Source organism: Thunnus maccoyii, chromosome 2, assembly GCF_910596095.1.
Source record: "Thunnus maccoyii chromosome 2, fThuMac1.1, whole genome shotgun sequence".
Classification (NCBI taxonomy): domain Eukaryota; kingdom Metazoa; phylum Chordata; class Actinopteri; order Scombriformes; family Scombridae; genus Thunnus; species Thunnus maccoyii.
This window is the reverse complement of record NC_056534.1, coordinates 14694573-14717122: the sequence shown is the minus strand read 5'-3', so window position 1 is coordinate 14717122 and position 22550 is coordinate 14694573. Positions and strand designations below refer to the sequence as shown.

The 22550-nt window shown below is 39.1% G+C and overlaps 1 protein-coding gene across 5 annotated transcripts in view; it reads right to left on the bottom strand.

Annotated features, from left to right (window-relative positions):
- The window catches only part of inpp4b (inositol polyphosphate-4-phosphatase type II B), a 264526-nt gene that overhangs the window by 67026 nt on the left and 174950 nt on the right, over positions 1-22550 (bottom strand). For 3 of the 5 annotated variants that reach the window (XM_042425446.1, XM_042425454.1, XM_042425462.1), the window contains 3 exons: positions 10576-10687; positions 6942-7011; positions 3044-3191 (listed from right to left, as the gene is read on the bottom strand). In XM_042425446.1, coding sequence (XP_042281380.1) covers positions 3044-3191; positions 6942-7011; positions 10576-10687 — 330 coding nt within the window. The other 2 variants (XM_042425472.1, XM_042425481.1) reach the window with 2 other exon arrangements.

Below are 22550 nucleotides of genomic sequence, written 5' to 3'. Positions count from 1 at the left end.
GATTAAATACCTCACACATACATATGAATATATAAAAAACTGTAGTCCAATAAACAGTTAACACATACAAAGATATGAGAAAAGGCATTATCAATATAATATAATAAAGTAGGATTAATTTAATTTTACTAAGTTTAAATGACCTGTTTTATGAATGTACAGGATACTGTAATTCTTTTCAAACTACTGAACATATAAATTGGGCTATATATTTATTTTAGTTTCATGTTCTTGTAATACTGTACACATATTCTTAAGATATTGAATGCTGTAGTGATAATCCCTTTTTACTTGTAGTGTCTGTTGTTTTTGAATGATTGTTGTTAAGTTTGTTGATTATACATGGTGCACACACATCTTTACATTTTAATTGGATATGTTGTTAATTTACCTGAAGGAATCATACAAATATTTGTCTTTTGTTTTAAGTATGATTGATTCCTTTCTCCTACTTGGTTTGTTTTTTGGACTTTGTGAGAAAAAATACATATGCAGGTTTGTTGTCATTTGTTTTATGAAATAAATTTACTGTAAGTGTCGACAGCTGATGTTTGTTACATATTCCCAAGATAAGAGAGAACAGTTATCCAAAACTAACTAAATGAAATTGGAATAATGTAGTTAATGTTGCTTACACTTTCCGAACTGCATTCTACACTTCCCACTTACAACAGCATAAGCGATAAGTAGATAAAAACAGAAACAAATATCAGAATGGATTTACAGAAAACAGTATCATACAAGAGAAGCATGAGGAGAGGGAGCAGGGGAGAGATGGATATCATTACTAAGGAGTTTTTAAAAAAAAAAAAAATCTTAAATAATGATTGAGATTTAATATAGAGATGTGTAGTAGCTAGTTTAGTGTCATTTTGACGAAAACCTGATGCAGAAAATGAAACAAGAGACAACAAATCAAGTAAAACAATGTGTTGAATAGATGACTGAGATTACAGAATACATTTCCCAAAGAGCAAAGACCAGTCATGTGGGCACCTTTATTTCATGGTACATTATAGTGCCTGTTCAATTTAATCACAGAGGGCTTTGTGTGTAGGGTCAATAAAACCTGCGTGAGAGGACTGAAAAGCAAATCCTTCTTGCACAATATATGCAGCTCATTCTGAAAAACAGCTCCATCCAACAAGCACAGTCCTTAAAAGTAATCCTGAATGTACAGAACAATTGGAAATAGTGAGGGCGGATGTCAAAATGTCACCTTTATGATCTTGACACACAATCACAGTACTTGTTTATTAGCAGGCGCAGAAGGGGAGCATGATTTTTTTTTTTTTCATTAATGAGAAACAAGACAGCTCTTAATGAATGGGGTTTAATCGACACCCACACACACTGACACTTTACTACACATGCATTAATTATCTCTACACAAACACACACACAGATGGACGAGGAATCACAGCATCTTCACTGGAGGAACTAAGAAATATCAGCCACCTCTGTGTTAGATTAAAACATGGCTGTAGACATCAAAGCAAACAAACAGAAGGAAGAAACATCCAAGTTTATCATAGAGTGGTAAAGCAAACTAAGCCACCCACCATCCGCTGCTGCACTCACAACTTTGCAGCACTAACTGAATCATTAAAAACAGCAAGCTAGCACCGGTGTGAGGCTGGCTGACAGAATCTGCTAAATGAAGAGGCACCGTGGAGAAAGACAACATTTAAAGAGGATTATAGAAGAGGTGCTTAAGCGACCAAGCTGGAGATACGGTACACATGCCTGTTAATAAACAAACATTGTATATGGTAGTCATGGTTTGGAGCCTGCTGTGTGCTCATGTGCTGTATTATACAGATAAAACATTTAATAAATATTCTATAATTGTCTTCTAAATTTAGCTGTGATTTAAATTATCAGTTTGCAGAGAAGATCATCTTCTAGCTAAACAGAAAGAAGGGTTAAAGATACTGAGAGAGGACATGTGGGAACCAGGGTCTAGGAATGTGAACGGATTTCAGTGAGTTCATCTGTTTGACAGGTACACTGATAACAAAGCTTGTCTTGTCTTCAGTCAGTAATGGCTCTGCATTTGTTTCTATTTGTAAGTGCGTCGTGAAGGCTGTGATTGCAGTTGCGTGTATGTTTCGTGTATGTGAATATGTCCTTGAACTATGTGTGATCCTTGAGTGCACATGGTTGATTACAAATCAAACTATCCTCCTACTATCAAGTTCATCAAAAAAAAAAAAAAAAAAAAATCTTGCATCTTTATTTGTCCATGGCTGTTTCTTGTATTGAAGTGAGCATAAAGAATTTATCTGAAGCTGTATGTGTATGTGTGTGTGTGTGTATGTATGGATGCATTTGTGTGTTATGTATGAGAAGGGGGTTGCCAGGGACAACAGGCCAGTTGAGGAATGATCTGTCTTGACAAACACTGGTCGAGCCTGAGGGAAGGGACTCTTTGATCTACTTACGGGTGCACACTCAGAGACTGGTGAAACATCTCCTCCCTCTGTCCTTGTCTTAACCTGTCCTCATTCTTACACAGTATTAACTGGGCTGGACTTAAATTGCAGTTATATCAATTTATATTAGTCATATACAATTTTAAATATGTGTTCAAACTCATTTATTCCTTGCATGATAGGTCTTTATAATAAAGTTCGGTCTGATTCAGCACTGGCAGGAGGATGTTCCAGGTGCCTTCTTCAACGATTCATGACAGGATTGGGAGAGCTTGTGTGTACAAGTGTGTGTGAAAGAGACAATGTTTGTCGTTCCTGGATGCATGGGCATGAAAGCTTCTTTTGAAGTGTTAAGCAGACCTGAATATTTCACTCCTATCCAAATATAGGCGGAACTCTTAAACAATCATTTACATCGGTGAACTAGGTCGGTAAAGGCTGTCTAGAAGCCACACAAGTCTACTGTACACATAATTAGGCAACACCTGGCTGGAGTTTTACTTTGAACTGATATGATTGAGCTCCATTGGCTGAGCAAACAGGAAATGAGCTATCTGACGCGATGAGAAAGTTTGCAGGATCAACAATAGGATCTCAGAGTGGCTTACCTCCTCATGTCCTCCTGAATGTACAGTGAGAGCAGCTGTTTGGGGATGCTAAAGGACAAAGTGCACTCCTCCATTTGCTCCCGCACAAGCATCCACTTGCTGTCTGTTGTCTGAAATCTGTACACTTTGCATACTGGGTTCTTGAACACTGAAAAAGGGAGGGAAGAAAGGTATATTGAACCACACTGACGCAGCAGTGAATGCATCACATCTCATCAAAGATACATTATTTCTAACTTTTTAGATTTTGCAAAGGCAGAACAGAGGACCTAAACCAACTTTGACAGCCGGTAACCTCAAGGACATCACAGACAGAAACTCTTCAAAAGTCACATGAGGTATGGAGCACAAATTAAATTCTATAATCAATAACTGTGTCTGCCATAGATAAGGCATTTCACATCTTCCAAGGAGGCCTTCTCTCTCTTTCTACTTCAGTGGCAGCACAGCAGAGTAGAATACAGACTGAAATACAGAGACCTTGTCCTGTTAATCTTTGCCTTATTATTTCCTCTATTTCCATTTTAATTGCTTGTTTATTGTACAACAGTGGGGCAGACACAGTTGAATCATTTTGAAACTTTGCTCGCTAACCCCACCATCCAACTCTCCCACTAAAACTGATTCAAATTCAGCTGCATCTTCTTCATTTCTGCAGAGTGGCTAATAGCGGCAATTGAAGGCTGGAAACGAAAAACAGCTCTAATGCTCTTATCTGCATGCTGGCAGCAGAGGGCAAGAAAGCGGTGTGCCTTGAACAGTGTTTACTACTCCTTTTTGTTTCCAGTGCTGCAGTCAGAAAGGAAGTCACTCAATGAGTTGGAGCTGAAGACCCCCGGGTGAAACGTTGAAAATCTCACTCTAGGCAGTCAGACGTGCAAGGCGCCAGTAAAATGTTTTTGCTTGAATTCAAAAGTTGGAGCCTCATGCTATTTTTATTCTGCTTCTGGTGACAGAAAAGAGCACACTCCCTCTACCAACGCTCCATACTGTACTATAACCTGGTTTAGCCCCAGATTGTCCTTTTTTCAATGTCATCTGTCTAAGTGTTCAAGTCATTACTCTGTGCGTTGCTACGTCATTTATCCTCGAGTGTTGAAGTTCAGTGATGCCCTCCAATGCAGATGGGTTCAAAAAGGCGCAGTAAAGTATGAGTTCATATGTAGTAAGGAGGATATTCATATAAGATGTAACGTCATGAAGTGTTTTGGGTGGTTGGTTTGACCTCTGTGTCCACTGTGTTTCCATTAAAGTTGGTTTCCAAGTGAATTTCGGGCAATCATATGAAATATTGAAAAATCAACAATTCATTGTCAACAAATCAGAACCAACAACGAATTGATCCTACTTACAACTATCACCTTTAATATATCTTATTCCACCTCGATTGTTGTCCAAAAACAATTAAAGACATATGAAAGAGCCACACCATTACGCTGAGTGACAGGTTCCATCATTACCGTGAACATGACAACTCATTTTTGAGTAGATCCCACATACATGGTCCTGGTGCTGTAAATAGTCATTAGCAGAGCAAATGTGTACTGTATTAATCTGCAGCTGAAAATGGTACCTAACAAATACACCGTTTGTTTATGTTTGAGTAACATGCTACAGTGCCCTGCTCTTTTATGAAAGCCTTTAAAAAAAACTATACATTTGTGGCAATTTTTTTTTACCTCTTTAGTAGGAATGACAGGGTAAGGGAATAATAGTTTTCAGTGATGGACTAATAGATTGTTGATTTGGCCATTTGATCTGTTGACAGTAAGAAAAAAAATATAGAATAATTCCAGCCTTATATTTTAAATGTGAAAACAATGCACTTGGCCAGATTCAAATGGACAAAGTAACCGCTATAAGCATGATGAGCACCTTAGAAATGGAGCAACCTCTGGTATGAGAGGCTTTTGAATGTGTTACATTATAATTAGCAGATGTGATAAAATGTGTTAACAGAAAGCCAGAAACATACACATATGAAACAATAGAGATCCTGTGAAGAACAATAACTGTGAGCAACAGGAAATAAAGAGACTTATCATTTTTCTATGATGCTGAAGTTGATGTTGAAATTGATGATGATTTAAGTTGAAAATAGCCTTAAAATTGCCCCAGAAAGGGTTCGTAATTGCACCTAAATGAAGTGGGATATTCAGACATTGTTGGCATGGGGATTAGTGAGAGTGAAATGGATGACAAAAATAAATGGGGAGTGAGGGACACATATAGAGAAAGGGGTGAAGGCATAACTTTAATCGGAAGAGAGACAGTTGCTGACTTCCACCTCCGTCAGAGAAGAGGATTAACCCCTGAACTCCCCCCTGCCACCACACTAATCTGACCACCAATCAGACTCCTCTGTTTCCCTCCCCGACACCTCTTAAGAAAATGACTTCCCAAGACGTGCTGTGCGTGGGCTCCCCTATCTCCCTGCTCTCTGCATGCTCATTTTGAAAGGTAATAAAAGTGGAAGACTAAATTGCATTACTCAATCTGGCAGGGTCTGCAGGGAGGGTATTGTTTTGACGGGCTGCAGATGTGCACCTGCAAACATGGCTGCAGTTCACTAGCTAATCACTGTAGAAACAGTAAGTGACAATAGCCGTGTTTCCATCAACATGTTTTTATGAGCATTTTGAAGGATCACATTAGAAAAGGTTGATGGAAATGGCAAAATATGAAAAAAAAATTCCTCAATTTACGCTCACTTGAATTTTGCCTTTTTCAAAAAAGAGTTAACGTGCTAAATGGGAGATGTAAGCACCTTTGCTGAAAAAATAGCCAACATTTAACTCTAATGACTGATCAGTTGTTTCATGCATGAAACATGGCTGATACTAGCTTACATGAAAGGACTATTACAACTCGCCCAATTGAAACAAATTCCTGAAGACCTCTCTCTTTCTGGATTGCAACCTCTACTTCTTCTACTCTGTGTATTACAGCCATCCATAATGTAGTTTTTACCGCCAATTTCTGAGGAAACTACGCTTTGTGTAGCCTAGTTTACAAGCCAGTTGATGGAAACGCACCTAATTTGCATCCTTTTTTTTTTTTTCTTTTTTGCGACATTTCAAAAGTTCGCTTAAAATTCACTTGACATTAGATGGAAACACAGCTAATGACACCATGACAACAAGCATGGGGCTGCTGGGAGGTTAGGGGGGTGGTGGGAATCTGCATAAAAGAGAAAATGGATGTGTGGAACAAATGAGTGCATGGGATGAAAAAAGGAAACTAGTTTCCTGTGTCTCTGCTGAACAAGGGCTGTGAAGTTTCAACACAGCAGGAGACGTGACCTTTTCAAGTCAATCCCCTTTTCTGTCTACATGTCTTTCATTTTCACTCTACAGTTCTCTCTCTTTCTCTATCAGTGAGAGAGCTAGCTATCTGTGTTGCCACTAAATTAGTCTCACACAGCTAGCATGGCATCTTTTGCTTATCTTCAACTAGAACCAAGAAGGTTTACCTCATTGTCATATATCTCTCACTATCCTCTCTCCCAGAGAGACTAAAAGCAGTAAAAATATAAATTCTGTGATCAAATTGGATACCTCAAATGTCTAAAATCTAGTTAATGGAAAGACTATTCAAGGGCAGGTCAATGTTAATTAAATGCATATCAACGTTAATGAACTTCTGGATAAAGGAAGATGTTACAGTATGTTAACTAGCACAATGATGCATGACTATAGAGTCTAACAGAAAAATTTCATAATTCTCTTGGAGGCCATTAAAGGGTGAGTTTTTGCTCTTTTTTTATCCAACAAAAATAACTTATTTAATCTAAGTGGATAAAGAAACAAAACAAGGAAAATTGTTTTTGTATTTTTTCCATGCTACATTATTTGGCAATGAATGGTGAAATTACAGGTATTCAGGGTGTGAATCATACCTGGCCCTGTCAGCGGGTTATTTTCTCTGTCAATGCAGGCATGGGACGCAGACTCACAAACCAAGGGACACTGGAAAAGAAAAGGACAGAAGGAGAGAAACAGAAAGAGAAGGTTGATATTACTGATCATGATGGTGAGGTATTTATCTGAAAACCAGGGTGGCTTTGATCATTACTAGCCAAAGCCAAAGTTTGCTTTGTCAATCAGAGGCAACGTAACATTAGTGTCAAGCTTGCAATCAGCAAAGTATTGTGTTAACATTAAAACTAGTCATAGCCACAGTTTTTCAGCCATTAGATAAAACATGAAACAGGATTACATTAGTTCACTCTGAATTTCAAGATAATTAGGTAACTGTGTAGTTCATTAACAAACATTTTCCGTACCTTTAGGTTTACATTTGTTTGATTTTGGTTTCATCATAACTCTAATAATGTTATTGGATAACAGATAGAAATACTGTTTATATGCTCATTACAAATGCTACATTCAAAGACTATACCCATATGGAACCATGCAGCGCACACACCTGCTGTTGCACTGCTCTCTTTTTAGTTCAAATGTTCAAGCATGTTGCATTTCTGCCTCCACTGCAATCAGTGATGTCACAGCAGGTGACAGCTGAAGGAAAACACCTGCTGTGACTTCACTGATTGGCTCGTGGGCTGGTAGTTAATTACCTCCACTGCCATTTCAGTCTTATCAACTTACCACATTGTAGTTTCCTCCTCTGATGGTAAATTTCAAATTGCTATGCAATGACATACAGTATACTGCCTTTACAGAATAACCACAGGTTAGCAAAACAAATGAGATAATAAAATAACCAACAGTAATAATTGCCTGTGCTCTCTGTGCGCTCTTGATGTACCCCAGGTTACCCAATATGGATGGGAAACCACAGTTTTAATCTTTAAATTAGAATGTGTTACTGGGCAACAGACCCATTATTTTTGTTGTGGTTATTTCATTATTTCTGCCATGCAGGGGAAATTCTGGGATAAAAGAATAAACACCCCTGGATACTCATACTGTAATGTTGTATTTTTGTTTAGGGGAATTTTACAAAAAGACTTTCTCAAAACCATTTGTCGTTTTTTCAATGGCACAAACTTATACATGAACTAATGAACCACAATTGACAGTTTAGTTCCTGTTACGACGCTTATCAAACTTTTCACACATATAAGCAAGTTTATAATGATAACGGTGACAGATTTACCACCTGAAATTCTGCTTCATTTTTGAAACAATGGGTTCTTGATTTCAGACAGAAGTAAACAAAGCAGGATTCACATTTCAGCCAGCAGCCGATGATTTTGCCAGATGAAATTACAATTTTCGCTTTTATCAGCTGCCGCTCCATGAGTTTATTTAAAAGCTGTTTTTTAATGACTTGTTTAAAAAGGAGGATCTTGTAAAAAGGTCTTAAATACTGTTCAAGATTTTCTTTACACTTTTGCTGTGTTTTTGGTTTTGGAGAGCCCCATGCACATCACTTCAAAATGTGGAGAAATCCAGAGCTTGACAGGCCTGCTGTGCCTAGTTACGGTTGTCAACTCATGACTGGACAATCCCTGTTTGGGGGAAGGTTTTAGTGGATGGTCAATAAACACAATCCTTGGGGCTTTACTAGTTGTCAATTCTTGTGCACGTAGCATTTTGTTGTAGGTGTTATTTAATGTAAAACTGTTAATTAAATAATATAAAACCATACCCTTCTTTTCTATCCACATGCACTACCACCCATTAAACACAAACATATCCATGAAAACACGGTGACACCACTGCCAGGCTTTTAAATCTGTAAACCTTTAGTACATCTTGATGCATTAAGTCTGGGACTCCTCATCAAAGCAATATTGACAACTAACAATCTTTCTTGCTCGGTCTATGTCAGCTCTGCCCTGTTTGATGAACCATTTATCACAGCTAGACAGCCAAACCTGTCCCCCAAAAAGGACTTTAATGACTACTGGGAACAATCCATCACCTCCCTATGTTCAGAAACTGATCCTGAATAAGACAGACACCCATTCTTGCACACACAAACTCCAAAATAAAATGTGTCTATTTAACACAACATACAGAAACATCTGGAAATTTCAGTAAGCCTACAAGTAAGGTCTCTTATAATGCAAAAAGTACTAACAATGAGCCTGAGGACCACAGCTGTGAAAGGAGCCCCCTTGTAATTGTCAGCAGCAGACAGCATGTGCTCGATGGCTCTTTGATGACTGAAATATGTAAAGAGATCAGATCAAAGGTGACCGGAGTCCCTTTCTTGTTTCAGCTGACTGTTTTTCTGGGGTCAGTGGGATATTCATGAGCAGCAGCCACCCAAGCAATGACAGGGAATGATCAAACAAGTGCCTCTAACTCCCCTACAGATGCACAAACACGCACACATGCAGTACATTCAGGCAGCAAGACACGCACACAACAAAGGTAAACTGAAGAAGAACTTCCCCACAAGTGAGTCTTGAGTCTCAAGTGAGCCCTCCCTAATGTTTGTCATGTCCCTTCCCTCTTTCCTCCCCTCATCTCCTGCAACAGAAACAACACACACACACACACACACACACACACAAAAGGGGAAATGTGCTGTGACAACACACACACACACACACACACACACACACACACACACACACACACACACACAGGGCAACACATTCATCAAGGCGACATGGGCAGATTGTCAGTGACACTCTGGAGCCTAGCAGGGAACCTCCGTGCACCAGCGACAGGGGTGGACAGAACCGAAAGCCAGTCAGCCATGTAGAAGCCCTTGGTCAATTATATAACACAGTGATTCATACACACACAAATACACGCTTACAACAGCAAATCAACAGCAGGAAAGGACTACAAGTCTTCATGCTGCCTTGCAGAGTTGCGTTGCGGTGAAAGAGAAATCAGAATGTTTCCCTTTACAGATCAGAAACATCATTAAAGCTCCTTCCTTACCTTTTAATTCTCGACTATGGCACTACAGCACACATTCACTTGACACATTTTAAAACAAATTTGGCTCCGTCAGGAATGTACAGAAAATTAAGTGAAATCAGAGTACATACAACTTCATTTCTGGTGTGGTGGCACCCCATTCGGATGACACAATCTTCGGTTTACTGTCAAACTCTGAAGGAAAATACTCTATTTTCTTTCTCTTTCTCTCCCCTGATTGTGTGAGTCACTTCAGAGCCGAGGTAAGCAGTATGTATTGTATGAGATTACAGTGGAGAAGGGGATTGGGAGGTGGCAATGGTGTTGAGAAAGCCACATCCAGGAAATGTCTGCCACTTGGTCAGATGAAAGAAGGTTGTAGGACTGACCGCACAATCCCATATAAACAGAGTCAAGTGCATGTGTGTCAGAATGCTAATTTGGTCAGTCTCATGATAATCTTTTCTATATTTGACAGAGAGACAACACAAACGTACTCACACACACATAGACATTACACACACAACCACACACACACACATCCTGTAAATCCCCATTAGGGTTTACTGAAGTTTATTTAATCTCATTGGAGGACTTGAGCAGTGCCAGTCTAATCCTAGCATTAGCGCTAGGGAGAAGAGAGCATGCAGACTCCTGCTTCGTCTAGTTGCCCTGCTTTTTTACCTTCTGTGATGGTATGTCAGTGGTGATGTGGTCTACGTCGACCTCCTCCATCTCTCCCATCTTCAGACGACTCACCACCACTGTTCCTGCCGTGCACACACCATCAGATGACCTAAAGCGAGACAAGAAGAGAGAAGACAGATACACACAGTGTAAGCCTCTTGATTTAATCTGTTGAATAAAAAGTCTGCTCTGTTAAATGATCTTTTCCTCTGGCTACTACCCCTCCACAGGCCTTCATCTCCATGTTGGGCCTCCAACTCACCAAACCTAATAAGCTTATTTCCAGCCTTGAACAGGTTGTGAAATTATAAAGCTGTTCGACTACAAAGTGGAATCAGGACATAGACTCTTGCACTGCGGCGATTTCTTTTTTCTGACAGATTTTGCAGAAGAGTCTGCATGCAGGATAAAGCGTAGCCTGCTCCGGTGGGAAGTTGATGGGGTTGAAGCAAGGAACATTTCGAATAACTGCTCAAATGGCCGCCTAACAACCCAGGCTTTGTGGTCTGACAGACACCAAATTGATGCTACAGTTTTCATATCAGGGAGCCCGACCAATCACTTTCCCAATCATGGAGCCATGATTAAGGGGCTGATAGAAAATCTATAATATTGGCAGAAAGACAGACACTCTCAAATGAAGAAAAATAGTCCCTGGGCGTCGCGCAAGAAAGTCTGATCACCTTAACAGACCCATCCCTAATGTGCTCAGTTCCACTCAAGCTGGAGAAAATATTGGATGTTGTGTGCCAGGCGATGGTCTGGGGAGACAGCAGGGGGGGAAAGGATGACACACCCCTGACTGAGGAGGAGAAAATGCAAGGATGGTGATGGAAGCAGAAAGGATGCTTTCAAGGCTAATCTATCTTGGTTGGAGAAAATCTAATCGCACCCAAGGGACAAGAGGAAAGGGAAGAAGAGACGCTGAGGAGAGGTATGGGAGGAATGTGAGAGGATACAGGAGAGGATTGGGAGTCCGAGGAGGGAGATGGAGAGATGTGTCTCTGTGGTGGGACACTGGGAGCTTCAGTTAGTGCTTAATGTCTTGCAGCAGTCCCCAAACAGAGAAAATAACATTGGTTGGTTTATAAATCTAATCATTGTCCCTTGCCAGACACCTGTCTCAGTGTTTACTCTTCTGCTCATCTTTCTGTTTCCCCCGTTTCTCATCATCTCTCTCCCTCCCTCTCTGTCTCTCTCTGCAAGAGAAGACTGAAGCACGGTAACAGAAAGTCACCCTGACTTTGAACAAACAGTATGTACTGACGGTGGCCCACACATAATCGAGGAGATGGAGATTAACATGCATCACATTCAGTGATAGTCCTCCCAAGGCAAACCTTAGGGGTTACAGTTGCCCTCTACTCTTTAGATTACTCTGCCGCCATCCACTAATGAAACCTTTCCATTTAAACAGACAGAGGAGACTTTGTTAGAATTACTTTAAGATAATTGATTTATGCCTTTGAGAGATATATTGTGAGGTTTTTGATTTGCGGTTAAATGTAAACTCAACACCTGTTCTAAAACAATCTTCATACATTATTGTCTGTGAGGGAAAGAACTCTGCAGATCATTCCAGGTGGCAGAAATGATGTGATTCAGCTCTATCTCTGTTTTGCTAGTTTAATGTAATACAGTATTTTTCCAAAATTCAACCATAGAAAGGGGCAGAGATGTTAACCTCTTGACAGAATGTCTGGTCTGCAGTGACACACCTTTTTTTTTTTTTTGAAAACTGCAGTATTTTAGCATGCACACTTACTGACCTCAAATTAACTTTGAGGGTTCCGACGAGTGCTGTGGATGAGAAAGAAGCCCCTCTCCCACTACTCTCCCTCATTCCCTCCTCTTCCACCCCTCTTCCCGTCTGTTGGAGCTGGCTCGGAAACAAATCTGCAGATTGTTCTTTGCCTGAGAGCCCATCTTTTTAACAATCTAATTGGCCCAGGATCTCTTTTATGACAACACTTAATCAGACAGCTTTGTTAAAGTGACAAAAATAATGTGCTTAAAATGTCTGCTGCGAGTTTGGCACGATTCAAAAAATAATTAGTTATCAGGGAAGTGCCTTACATTTAACAGTTATTTTCTTTTGAAAGCCTCTCTTGCAATTTACAAACACATTCCAATATGGAAACACATACTGCAATTTGTTTCAAACAACCACTCTGTACCCTAACGGTTTAAGAGGCTTGTGATGCATGAGCCATATACATAAAGTACGTATACACAGTGCTATACAGCAGCTGCTCAAACAAGAACCTATATATTATCTGTATAAAATAAACATTTCCCACTGAGTGTCAAATCTTACATTTACACAGAATAATAACAGGTTGTGTATACATTTCTAGAAAATTTACTATATTATCCTTGAAGGATCCCAAAAATAAATTGTTATGTTTCAGTAGTAACTTTCTCTTCTTCCTACCAGCGTTCAAGGAATGAGCAGCCTTCACTGCAGACATTGCTGTATTATTTTTACTGATTAGGAACCAAAGTATAACCGATTTTATTCTGGGGACAAAAATACACAATATTTGCCCAATAAACATTCACTACACTGGCTGTTAAAACACTACAGACAAGTTAAGAACATTGTTAGAGTTTCCTCTACAACAGTGAATTTAACAGTTCTCATAACATCTGTTACATTGCAGTTTGTGATTACCGTACAGTATGTGTTTACAGTTTTTCCATTGTATCACAATTATTATTATTAGTGCCACCCCTCCCCCCACCCCCCCGCCTCCGTTACTGTTATTACTATCATTACTACAGTCGTTTCAGAGATACAATGGGTAAGTAAGTACAGTAGGTAATTTGCAGGAGGACTTAAGGTCTACAACTCAAATATACAATATGCCCATCTATTGTAAATACAAGCTCATGAAATATTCTTCTTGCTCTGGATTAAGAATAAAGTTAGTTAATGTCTGTACAAAATTCTCCACAAACTGTAATAAAGGCAATGCTACAGTGTATCTTGGGAAGTTGAACACAGTCATACACTGCAGTCAAAAAACTACAGCAGAGTAAAGGTGGACAAACAAATGCCCTCTTTTAACTCAAAAGAAGGAAGGATTTACAGAGTGACACTGAGTGAAGGACAATTGTACTAAATTTTCAAAGGTCTGAATTTAACAGCCGTGGGTGTGGAAAGTTCATCAAAAAACTTCAAAGCAGAAATACTTCTGTGGCTGTCAGGCACTTTTCTGTGTGGGAAGCCTCACAGAGGAAAACACCTGACAGCCACAGAAATGAAGCAAAACACCATTGGCTTTTCCCCTCACAAGGGCTTTAGCTTGAACTGTAGGAAACTAAAAATACACAGCAGGACCAGAGAAAACTATTTTGCTTTTGCCTCCAGATTTTGCCCACAGAAGATTTGGTGTAAGAGTCCTTCAGGACACTTTAAACCTGCATGCTGTCTGGAATGGAAGTGGTCAGAAAACAATGATTGCCAGGATCCTTCGCAGACAACAAGATTGCTACAGCCTTGAAGTCTAGCAGTGGAAGTGTAGATGGGATTCTTGACCTATATAAAGCTGGACGGGTGGGCTAAATATAGCGCTGGCTAGTTTTCACTGAGGACAGATGTTAGGACACAGGGCTGTATTAATGGGGAATGCCAGCTTCAGACGTGATACAGCCAGGCTTGATTTTCATTGGTGATGAATGACATTACCATGTGACTCAGCAGTAATTGCACTTTTTGCAACTGAAGGACTGACTTAATCAATAAGACTACACTGCAGGCATTGTTCATAGAGCTGGCAAGAATCACTAGGGAACTCTATACTGAGCACACACACTCTAGCTCGTCTAGACCACGTGAAGTATGTATATTCCCAAAGAAAAAACTGCCCTGGATTTTTATTCCTCTTGATGAAAGAGAGTTCCACAAAAAAATTATATTTAGTCTGAATCTAAAATTAATGCAAAACAGTGCAGAGTATCTTGTATTAAAGTTTTTAAACTACCTGTTTGGTACTGAAATTACATACATTTTTGTGGCAGAGGCATGCTCATGACTTTCTATGTTTGAAGGGCAACAAGCAAACATCAAATTTCAATTCAAACAGGTGATTTAATCAGAATAGAACAACCTCTACAATATTTAGATTTATGCAATGTTTGTCTGCTGTAATACATCTGTAACATGCAGAATAGGAGCCCCGTCAGGGCAAGATGCATACTTGCTCAAGATTTGTGGGTTTTAACGCATCCTATTTGTTCCAGTTCCATCGCACACACAACTGTATTTTTGCATGACGAGAACTGTCTTCACACTACATTTACTTTTATGTTAGCACATAACCAGTGTCAGAAACAGTCTGGGATATGCTGTTTTCACAGAAGTGGCAAGGGGGAAAAAAATATCCTGAAAAGATGCCACTTCCCCAAACAATCACTACCATCCGGGCTGGGGCTCAAAACTATGTGGTTGTTGAGTGTTGTGTGCTATGTCTATACATTTAATAGCATTTCAAGAGAGTAAGTATAATGGTTTATAGTGTTCCCATATATTATATGTGTTAGCAGCTACTGTATGTGATGCTAATAACTTCAGTGGTGCAGTGTAGTAGCATGTGGACTTACCAAGGCAGCTAAAAACAGCCAGTGAAATGCTACTTTGCTTAAAATCTTAAAGGGGACATATTATGCACACTTCCAGGTCTATATTTTTATTCTGGGGCTTTACTGGAATATCTTCTGCATGTTTTACAGTTCAAAAAACTCATTTATCTTATAGTGGTCCTTTATACAGCCCCTCAGTTCAGCCTCTGTCTGAAACAGGACGTTTTAGCCTTTGCCCCCCTCCTCATGAGCCCACTCTTTTCTCACTGATTAGCTTCAGAAAGTTGTGTCATGGCAGACTTCCAGTGGTTTGGGAAGCTATATAAACAAACTGCAGTGGCTGGATTTCACCAGAGGTGGAGGACTTGAGTCATATGACTTGACTCAAGTCAGACTACCATGGACAGACAGGACAATTTGAATTCAAAGGTTATGTTGTTGATGACGATACTAAGAAGAGAACAGCAGTATGCAAGGTCTACCGCTCAAAAATCAGTGACATGACCACCACAAAATCCAACTTCATCCATCACTACAAAACCCACAAAAGGACATGAATGCATCTTTTTAGCTAACTTATTGGCTGGTTTGTATTGCACTTCTGTTTTCACTTTAGAGCCCTTTAGAGCTATATTATAATTTCAGAGCCCCACTCTCCATTGTTATTCATTTAGGAGACTTGTTATTGATTGCCACAAAATGTCAAACATCAGCAAGATTTATAAGGTGTAAGCAGACTGCAGCAGTTTTCATTAATGTTGAAAATAAAACTCAACTTTTCATGACCACTGCCTTTTAACCGATTTAAATGTGGAAACTGGGATAGATCATCAGAATTTCGTATGACTTGACTTGTGACTTGCTTGACCTGAGCAATGACTTGATTTGTCTTGCTTGACTTGTAGCAAGGACTCGACTTGACTTGCTTGATTCTCACCACAGCAACTTGGGACTTGTTTGAGACTTAAAGGTTAAGACTTGAGACTTGTTTGTGACTTACTCCCACCTCTGGACTTCCTTCCTTACTCAAAATGGAAACTTCTCAAATATATCTGTACATGTTCAAGCTCAAATCTGATCCAAAATAGAATGGAGAATAGACAACATAAACAACCCATGAAACGACCTTAGCAAGCTAGTTTTGGAAATTTGACCACGTTTAACATAGACATCCGATATCGATATCATAATAGTATAAAAATAACAGAAAATCATAAAAACATCATCTGTCCCCTTTAAGATGTCAGAGTTTTAAAAATATTGAATAATAGAAATGACTATTTTAATAGTCACACATCATAGTTCAAAAGAAAACCATCATATTGATTTCAATAGAATTCAACTATCAAGAGGGATGTGGGATGTGGTTTAGGTGAGAGTAGGTCAGGAAACTGTTCTCATTTCCACTGCCTGCTGTGTTTACCACAGGCCTAAAGAAACCTATAAAGACACGTGGGAAGATGAACTTTATTTCATGCTGAGGCTCATGGCCACAAAATGTTACAACTATCATCTGGCGGGTCCGGCTGGCTGAGAGACCAGTGGCAGTATGTACAAAGCCGGTAGTAACAAATTTGGGCCCAATTCAAAAACAGTAAACTGTGTGGGCTGCCCCTCTACCAGTAATCTCAGCTACTAATGTTATCTACAAGTATCTGTTTTAATTTAACATACATTAACATATAGTTTGTTGCAGCTACTTAATAGTGAGTTTATTATATTTTTCTTTTATATCACCTAGAATATATAATATAATATGGGTGCTGTCAGACTTTGTGTACTGCCCAGAGGGTCTCCAGATAATGGAGAAGAGATTTGTCTGCCAACTGTCGGTCACAGGTGCTACTGCACTTGTCTAAGCTGAACAGAGTATGTAGAATATTCATAACACACCCACATAAGGATTGACAAACCCAGCTTGGTAGTGTGTACCAGCGCAAATGAAAGAGCACCCAAGCCGCATTCTTCATACTGAATGAAACCAGACGTGAAACCTTCAAATTAATGTACAAGACAGTATGTGCCAAATAATGCTGTATGCTGTATAAACTGAGCATTGAGAGACAATCACTTGTAGAAATGTAACATGTTACATTTCAAATGTTATATATACAATTATAGTCTCTCACTCCTCTCCTCTCCCACCAAACTCACATATACATATAAACATATACACATAATTCTTTGTTTGCCTCCAATACTTTAAGCTACATACAACAGTTCTCAATAGTGTCCACTGCTGTAGCACTGCGGAGAACAACAATTCAATGTAAAGCTTTTTTGTATGTGTGTACAGTGTCACAGTCAAGATGAGAGTCATCAAAAGGTACATGTGTTCTCGTTCTCAGCGGTGTGCATTTAGTTGTGCTCATACATTTCTGATGAAGATGGCCAGCATACATTCAGTGTGAAGTCATTGAAAAGCTGAACAGTTGAGCAGTGGAGTTTTAAGAAGTTGTGCTGCATCCAAATTTTGATGTCCCTGAAGCAGGCAGAGAGCATCATGGAGGAGTCAGTCATATCAGGCTTGGTTGATATATAAATTTGTGCATTGTCTGCAGAGCAATGGAATCCTCGCCCATATTTCCTAATGATGTGTCCGAGAGGCAGCAGGTAAATGCAGAATAAAAGTGGGCCCAAAACAGAACCTTGTTGGACTCCTTTTGTTAAAGGCGCTGAGTAGGATTGACTGGCTACCATGACAACAGATTGAGAGCAGTCTGTCAGGTAGGATGTAAACCGCATCACTGCAGTGCCTGATATGCCCAGAAATTTTTCCATGTGGTTAAGTAGGATAATATGGGTGACCATGTAAAAGGTTGCGCTTAGGTCCAGGAGGATCAAAATGCTGATGGCTCCAGAATCAGCTGACATCAGAAGGTCGCTGGTTACCTGGACAAAGCTATTTTGGTACTGTGACCAGTTCTGAAACCTGACTGAAAGGGCTCTAACAGGTGGTGAGGGAGTGGTTATTGAGCTGCTTTGAAATCGTGTGTTCCAAGATTTTGGCCAGGAAGGACAGGTTGGAGATAGTACCAACTGACTTTACTTGAAGAGTTTACCAACTTTTATGTAAACAGTGTCACGGCTCTTGTCAATCAGATGTAATTGTCTTTTTACTGAAGTTGGAGTGGTCTTCAAAATCATTATGAGTTTTTTGGGGGATGGGAATAATGACAGCAGTTTTTAGTTCAGAAGGAACAACACCAGTTAACAGGGAGTTGTTGATGATAGTGGTAATATGTGTGCGGACTACAGGTAGGCATTATGCATGATGACCTTCATCACCACTCACTCAATGAATACTACTTAATCAACACTCAAGTGAAAGGGAGGGTCAGAATAAGCTAGTACGTGGCATTGCAAAACATAAAAAAACCCTAAAAAAATCATTATCACAGATGCATTAGATTCTGAGAAACTGAAGAGACACAGTTTCAAGTGTAATGACTCAGAGAGAAAGAGAGAGAAAGAGTAGATGCCCACACAGAGAGCCACTAAGGTGTCATAATTATTTTTCAACAAACTGTAAAAGAGCTGACAAAGAAGAGCCTCCTTTCATCTCTGTCAAACAGATGTTCTTTGTCCTGTAATTGTTCTTGAAAAAGAAGCCAACCAACAGGATCTAGACTGCCACTGATTCTGACAAGCATGCTCTCGTCTTAGTGTTTGTATGAATTGTGTGTTCAGTTCAGTAAATGAATAAGTTGACATTTTAGGAAAGATTATTGGCTTTATTGCAGAGAGTTAGATGAGCATAAAGACAAGAAATGGGAAACAGCTATCAAGACTGTCCAAAGGTAACAACATCAACCTTTAAGTACCTCTGAAGCTCACTAATTAACACATTATATCTCATTTGTTTAATTTGTACAAAAACTGCAGTGCAAAAATGACAGATTGTAGTTTTATAGGGGTTATATGCCAGACCTTTTTTGGTTGGGCACAGTATTGGAGGCATTGCATAAAAATTTCCAAACTTGCTTGCCTGAACTTACTGGCTTCTGGCTGGGGCTTTATTTAGCAGAAAGAGTGGTACTGATCTTCTCATCTAAGCCCCGAAATCAAAGCACATTCCCCAAAATTTTGAACTATTTCTTTTGCATCCTAAAGCTTAGAAGACACTATGGCCTCAAAAAGGGTGTGAAACATCTACAGCTCCGGGCACCTGTCTCCCACTCTACATTATGCCCGTCATGGAAAGTTTGGAGCAGTCATGTAACTCCCTAGAACTTGCTAGAAGAAACAACAAATACAATTTTAATGCAGAAAAATTGTAAGTGCTTAAATTGCATGCACAACATGAAAGTAAACCACAAAAGCAGCCTGATTTTATTTGATATTTATTTGATTTTGATATGTGGTTTTACCTTTTATCATTTACCAAAATTAGTTTTAGGAGCAATAACTACAATACCTATTAAACCTACTGGTGCTTTTTTTCCTCAGCCATGGAAATTATAATTTTTTGGTATTTAATGGTATTGTGTCTTGGTACCACAAAAGCACAAGTCATCAAGCTAATGCAGTTGACTGCATTTGTGAAAAGCAAAATACATTACAGAATCAGCTACAGCTACATGTGTAAGTGAGTTATATTTATATGAATAGAGTATCGTGCTTCACGACTATATCACTGTTTAATTTATTCAAGTTTTCCTATGAAATTTAGACTATAGTCTGATATCATGCACCTCATCTCTCACCTAACATTATCTTCTTTTGATTGCTTCTTTCGACCCCAGACTGCTTAGACAACGATTTGTTAACACATATTTCCGTAAGGAGCCAAGTACCACTTATAAAACAGCATTTTGTGACTTGATGAATAGATTATGGAAGTCATTTCATCAGTATGTCTATCACTTGTTATCTTGGTGACATAGTTAAAGGCATCAAAGGCAAGACATCTACATTAGACAGCACTGCAGTTATGAACATATATGTACAAATTGCACACACACAAAATTAGACTGAAAAAACAAAGGACAGAAACAGGGAGAGAGAAAGAGCAGGAGAGCAATCCCATGCTCTATGTGGCATGGGATTGTTCTACATCATTACTAAACTGTTACCTGGAAAACTGCAATGGGATTGTGTCAGGGTGATCTATGTTAAGGTCCTAAGAGACCTAGTAGAACCAAGCCATAAGGAATAGAAGGTTTCATTAACAATGTAGGGCAGGAAACACTAACAAGCCTTGTCCATACAGCTTTTATTAGAGGATCGAAGGGGATGTTGCATGCAAACGACATTGTGTACATGTATGTGTGTGCGTAAGAGAGAAAGAGATTGTGTGTGTGAGAGCTACAGCAAGGCAGATGGAGTGAGAGAGCTACTGTTGCTAGTGGTGATTGCAGTGGCTTGTTGACACAGGTAGGCAGTAAATGATAGATGTTCTGTGCTCCATTGACTCTAACTGGTGAGGGAATTGAATGGGGACATGGAAGGAAGGCTATGGATCTATAGAGAGTTTTAGGTGGTAATACAGCACGAATGCACCTGCACGTCCACACTTTCCTTCACACACACACACACACGCTAAGACGGATGGGAATGGGTGAATGAGTGTCTGCAGAGAGGCAACCAGGGATGTAGGTTAACACACTCAGCAGGGTCTATAATCCATAGGGACTTTCTGGGGATGAAGGTAAAGAAACAAAAACAGAATAGAGACAGTAGAAGAATTGAGACTGTGTTTCTCAAGAATGCTGATGAGTAGGAAACAGATGAAGCCTTGTCTTCGATTATGCCTCTTCAATCTATAACTGAGCATTTGCTGTCTTTGCTCCTAAACTTTTGGAATAGCTTCTCAAAACCGATTTATATTCCCTCGATGTTTTTCTGTTTTGTTGTTTTTGTTTATATTAATTCTGTATTTTATTTTCGATTCTGTAAACATAAATCTTGTTATATTCATATTAATAATTAATATAACTATGTAACTTCTGTTTTTATAAGTGCTATATAAAAAAATCTTTACTTACTTACATACACATGGTATCTGATCTAAATACTGCCACCATGAGGTTCACATTTGTGGTTAAGATTAAAAAACAACTATTGGATGGATTGCAATTTAAATTGATACACACATTCATGTTCCCTGCAGGATGATTTCTAATAACTTTGGTAAACTTTATCAAGCATCATCATCAGGTCAAAATTGTATTTTTTACCAATACTTTGGTTTATGACTAAATATCTGCAAAACTGATGACATCTCATCAGCCTCAGCTGTACTTTGTGTTTATTCCTAATGAACAAATGTTTGCATGTTAACACGTTTAACTAAGATGGTGAACATGGTAAACATTATACCTGCTAAACATCAGCATTGTCATTATGAGCTTGTTGGCTCACATTAGCATTTAGCTCAGAGCAATGTTGTGCCAAAGTGCAGCCTCACAAAGCCGCTAGCATGGCTGTAGTCTCTTTTAGAATAGATTTTTAACTATTATTTTAGACAATATATAAATTAATTTTACTTAAGGGAGTGGACACACATTTGGCCCGTTATACTTATGATTTAGATGTCATGAGTGATCAGAACAAGGTGGAAATAAAATGATATAATAATAAAACATTGTCGATTTTTATGTCTAAAAACTTGACCTATTGACATAATGGGTGTCAAAAGTGGCAATCATAATGAAAAATTAGGTGGTGTGCCTAGAGAGTATTTTGTTACACAGCTCATCTCCCCTTCATCCTTCATCACTATCTCTGTCTGCAGAGTTTACAGACCTAGTTTGACCATGTCTCTCCATTGACCATTTAACTCAATTTTGGCTTCTTTTCTGTGTCGTTGGACTTTCTGTGCAAAGGATAAATGAACAATGAAACTGTTGTCAATAGATGTCCATTTCTGTTTTGTGTAAAGGCACGTGTTAATTTATGTTCGTGTAGGTTTTGCAGAGTTGCTTAGGAGCACACAAGTCTACAAACTCTCCTTCTCTGGCATTGTGTAGCGTTGTTCACTGATACCTGTAGCACACATCAGATGCACCATAGAGGCAGAAGTTGCAGTCGATCCTGGGAGCAAATGTGATCAAACTGGTGCTTTTGTGGAGATTTAATGTGTGTCAAGATGCCAGTGGTGTGAGATTTTAGACAGAAAACAATGTTTTCAGACCCATCATTATCTGTCAGTCCAAACACCTTGGCTAGTGAATCACTTGTCTCCCATAGATAATTAAGAAATTCAGACCTACACAAATACACAAAAAAGGCAATGGATTTGCAGCTACTGCATGGACACAACTCTCATTGTGGTTTACTATTTACTCAGTGCATTTTCCATTGTGTTTACTGTCCTCCTTTCAGACTGGCAAGAAAAAAGTCTTTATGTAGGTAGAAATTAGTCTGTATATGTGGTTTGTTTAATG